Here is a 4,688-nt window from a genome sequence, read left to right on the forward strand (position 1 = left end):
ACCACTAGCCACCGACGCTGAGGTGAATAGTGAGATATACAGCACAAAAAGACGATTTTAACTCATTTATTCCCGCAAAGATTAGGAAATTTTTGGGAGCAAATTCCGCGCGAATTGCTCGAAGTTGAATACTTAACAACTATTCACCGAAGTGGAGGTGGCTAGCGGTGGATATTTAAGGAGCCGCGAAGCGGCGAGGTAAATATCCAACACTAGCCACCAATCAGATCGCACGTTCAACGCTATCCACTGTTTTAGTAAATACTAATAACAGTCACACTCGCGAGACTTGAAAGTTTAATTGCTAAGAACCCGTCGACATGGAGGTGAGGCATCAAAAAAAGCGAGCATATTTATAGCCTCGGTGCGCTGGGGTGAGGTTTCCAAATGCTTTCGCGTGCTCGCTAAGGACAAACACAGCAAAGTACACGTTTTGGCGGTAAACGCGATATCCATTTCATTGGCATTTTTAGCGGCGTCTTTCCAGTTATGTGGTTTAATGTGGACCTATTTAATCCAAAACGTCGGCTCCAAAGAATAGGCCTAGAAGCAGCAAATCAACTATTATGCATGATTATAGGACACCATACATCGATGGCAGGAGATCGATGGTTTTGTCGTATTCTTCGGCATTTTCTTCAAGGAAACTGTTTCCCTCGACAAAAATTTGGTTTTATCAACGGAGTTGATAATGTAAATTGGCCACCGTACAGAGATTCTAAAAGCTGACGTTTCGAGCGTTAGCCCTTCGTCAGAGCGAAGAGCGAATCGAGGAATTATGGGTTACGTGTAGTTTTTATAGTAGAGTAGGAGCTACGCTATTGGTGGTAACATGGCAACGTGAAAAATAGGAATATATTAGTTAAATGAAAAGCGTTCGTTAATACCGTGAGGATTAAGGGTGCCGATTTGGAAGATGAATTTTTGTTGTAGATTCTTGCGGCTTTCCGTCGTACCTAGATGTAGGGAAAGGCCGCAGATAGCCATGTCTTTTTTGGAGTGGTTAGGGAGATTAAAATGACGAGCGACTGGCTTAGATGCCGGAATCGGTCACCTAGTCGTCTACCTGTCTCGCCAATGTATAATTTATTGCATAACGTACAGGTTATGCAATAAATGACATTTGCGGAGGTAAATGTGAAACGATCGGTGATCTTAACAGATCGCTTAGGTCCCGACATCTTGCTAGTGTTAAGAATGAAAAGACAAGTTTTGCATCGTGAGCGCGCGCGTTTGAAAGTGCCGGGTTGCTCGTTAGTTTTGAGCGCGCTTCTAACTAAAAAGTTGCCTACGTTTTTGTCGCGTTTGAATGAAATAAGTGGAGGTTGCGTAAAGATTCTACCAGTCTCGGGGTCATTTTGGAGTAATTTAAAATTATTAAGAATGATACTTTTTGACTGCGTGATTATGAGGATGGAAAGAGCACACGATCCTTTAGTTCAGCACCAGGGGGCGGTTCCTCAAAGCCTGAGTAGCGCTAACCGTTGACTAAGAGGTATCACAACCTATAGGTTTCCATGGTATTTAACACTGGTTAGCGCTATACATGCCTCGAGCAACCCGGGCCAGATGGCAAGCGGGCTCCATTTTTTCTGCTCCAATTACTAAGGCACCGGCAAAATATCCCTAAAACATACCAATAATTCAAAAGTGCTAACTCAACTCCACTTGCTTCTTTGAAAACGGAAAAGGGAAATGGAAAATTTGCCGCCGGGAACCATATAAAACAATAGCAAGGGTGCAAGCAGATTTTACAACTTTAGAAATATTCGAATTATTGTAGATTATTTACATGTCAGAAAATCTCAAACTTTGATCTTAAAAAAAGACTACCAAAAGCTGCTGCTGAGTCAATTCACAATATGAAGTAATTTTATGTCCCTTTGCGCAATGACTTCTGCTTGAAATAGTTTGTTGTTGTCGTCGTCGTCGTCGTAGTAGTAGTAGTAGGATACCTTCTTCAAGTTTCGCTTAAATTGATCAACAAATCCAACATTCTTTAAGCAATTAGGCAAGTTATTCCACACAAGTATTGCTGTCTCTTCACTGAAAAGCAAATAGGAACGGCTATGTGCTCGTGGGCGCGCATATAGCTCCGCAATCGGTTCTGCTCGCGTGGGACAATACCACAGAAAAACGAAGGCGCATGCATGCTTACGTAATACCATGAGGTTGCTCTTGGGAACCTTTTATAATTTTTATCCCATTAAACCATGAATTGGATGACAGGAGCGTTTGATTTTATTTCACAGCGATCGCCCGCATGGGACAGCTGTAGGAGTGGGACAGCTCATCCGAGAAGATGTGACATGCTTTCCTGTGCAGGAACAACGTGACGGATATGCAGTATCACAGATGCCAGTTCTACTTTCGGGTGTCCAGCCAGGCGATCTCAATTTAGTGTCTTCTGTGGGGAACGAGGAAAATCCCACAGAGCATCCCTGCGGTGCAGAGGAGATAAAACAATGGAATCAGCAACTCATGAGGCAAGTGGCACGTCTGAATTATCAATAATAATAACAACAACAAAACAATACTACTACTACTACTACTACTACTACTACTACTACTACTACTACTACTAATGATAATAATAATAATAATAAGAAGAAGAAGAAGAATAAGAATAAGAATAATAATAATAATAATTCATTTTATTAGTTAATAATTATTTTTTTATTTTTTAAGAGAGTGAGTGTAGTCCTGAGCAGGATTGTCTTAGTAACATTAACTGGTGTTTCGATGAGCTGGGCGAAGGTCGTTTTCAAAGTTAAATGGTTTGTGTAACGCCAGTAGATGATATAAATAGTCTGGCCGTTGATGCGATTAGTCAACGAAGTCGTAATGTTATGGTTTGGTAAATAGCAAATGATTGGTACGCTTGGAGCCTTCTTATTCTAATGTCTGTTCTTGTATTGTGTACTGTTATTAAAATAAATCGTTCAGTCTGTTGTTGATGTCGTCGATAAGTCGTTTTTAGGGTGCAGGAGGTTGTAGCCAATGTCATTGTTGATGTCACCATTCGTCTAGGTCTGACCTTGCATGTTCAAAATGTAGGAAGCGCTATCAAGCCAGTAGATGAAAGCTATCAAAACCAACTAAAACCTCCTCTGAAAAGTATGATTTATTCAGCGCGATGCGCTATCCCGTTCTATTTTGAGCAGTTAATTTTCTTTTTAAAATAACGTCATTTTTGCGGAACTTAATTTTATTCTAGCGATGGGAGGAAATGGCAAAGTATAAGTGTTACGTTAAACTAGTAATAAAGTTGTATGAAATCCTGAGTCATCACAATTGACAGTCCAGTTGTTCATGGGCTTGGAAGCTCTCCACTGGATGAACCATTATCTATCCGATAACTCAGTCGGTTTTCATAGCTCTCAGTCGTTGGATACTTATTTATCTGGTGCTATCCATCTTGAACAACCAATGCCTGTTCTTTACTTATTCCGCGTTTTTCATGGAATCGTATTCGGAAAGGGCGTTTGTATGATTGTGCAAAACGCACCACTTCCAACAACTCAGGCTTGGTGAAGAGATCCCAAAACTTCAAAGTGTAAAAAGAACATCCATTAATCCGGTTTTCTTTTTTTCATTTTTTGCTAACGCCTGCAAAAAATTACTTGCAGGTCAAATCCGCAGACAGCTGTTCTGAAAATGGGAAATGCACATGGTACATTTTTTATCATGGAAATCGAAAAGGCCGCTCAACATCGCCGACGTGAAACACCTATCCTTAGTGATGCGGTGTACAGTTATCATTTTGGAAGGTTGATGGGCATCAGAATTTATCCCAACGGTGTTGGCAGTGGAAGAGGAACTCATGTGGCAATTTTCATTCATATGATGAAAAGCACCTTTGACGATCGCCTAGATTGGCCTTATGATGGGACAATCACTGTTAGCGTTTTAGATCGGAGTGGTTCAAGAGCTCGTAGCGACTTCAGTCGGATCATACAAGCAAAGCCTAACTTGCTGACCTTCCAACAGCCCCACGAGGCCATTTGCCGCACTGGGTATGGCTATGAAAGGTTCGCTCAAGTCCAGGAGTTCTTTGGTCCTCGATATGTGAAGGACAATACATTGATGTTGAAAATAGAGTTTTCAGGGTAATGATCAGTACATCCACCACGTAATTCAGTAAAGTGTTTCTCTAAGAGATTACACATACGTAGCGCCTAAAACAATGCAAATTTGTGAAAAGATGATGCTATTTTAACCGCTTAAAAATTAGAATTGGTTGATACATTTGAGATGTGCTCACATAGAGAGACTCAGTTAGCTCTGCCCGCCCTTTTTTTTTTTTTTAAGAAAACTATTATTCCAAACAGAGTTTAAATAGTGCAATGCGTTATAGAGACCGAAGTCTTTTTCTAAGGCCATAATTGTCCATTTCACACGGTTGATTTGGCAGCTGCAATACATGTAGCGTGGCTATACTGGCTTTACTTGTTTTTGTAATTTGTAGGGGAGTAATATGATCCCTGGAATTTTCAACTATTTAGTTATTTCAGGGAATCGCTACTCTTAAATATTAACTTGTACTAAGTAATTTTTTGTAAATATTAACCCCAACATATTACGGGTACAATGAGGTGTGTATTTTAAATTGGGACGTACGCAAGTCATCCCGGGTCCATGGACCACCCGGCCTGTGGACCGGATCCATGGCCCACCCCTGTGGACCG

General features: G+C 40.9%; 1 protein-coding gene across 1 annotated transcript; it reads left to right on the forward strand.

Annotated features, from left to right (window-relative positions):
* The first annotated feature begins 320 nt into the window (after window positions 1–320).
* Window positions 321–4,113, forward strand: LOC138010258 (TNF receptor-associated factor 6-like). Its single transcript, XM_068857192.1, has 3 exons — window positions 321–326; window positions 2,230–2,486; window positions 3,630–4,113. The coding sequence occupies exons 1-3, from the start codon at window positions 321–323 to the stop codon at window positions 4,111–4,113; spliced, it is 747 nt and encodes a 248-aa protein (XP_068713293.1).
* Window positions 4,114–4,688: the final 575 nt, after the last annotated feature.

Source organism: Montipora foliosa, chromosome 7 (assembly GCF_036669935.1).
Source record: "Montipora foliosa isolate CH-2021 chromosome 7, ASM3666993v2, whole genome shotgun sequence".
NCBI lineage: Eukaryota > Metazoa > Cnidaria > Anthozoa > Scleractinia > Acroporidae > Montipora > Montipora foliosa.

Bases quoted from the DNA above. Each gene is read 5' to 3' on its own strand.
- LOC138010258 (XM_068857192.1), top strand. The intron at 2,487-3,629 runs GCAAGTGGCACG...AATTACTTGCAG, and splicing joins TGGAATCAGCAACTCATGAG to GTCAAATCCGCAGACAGCTG.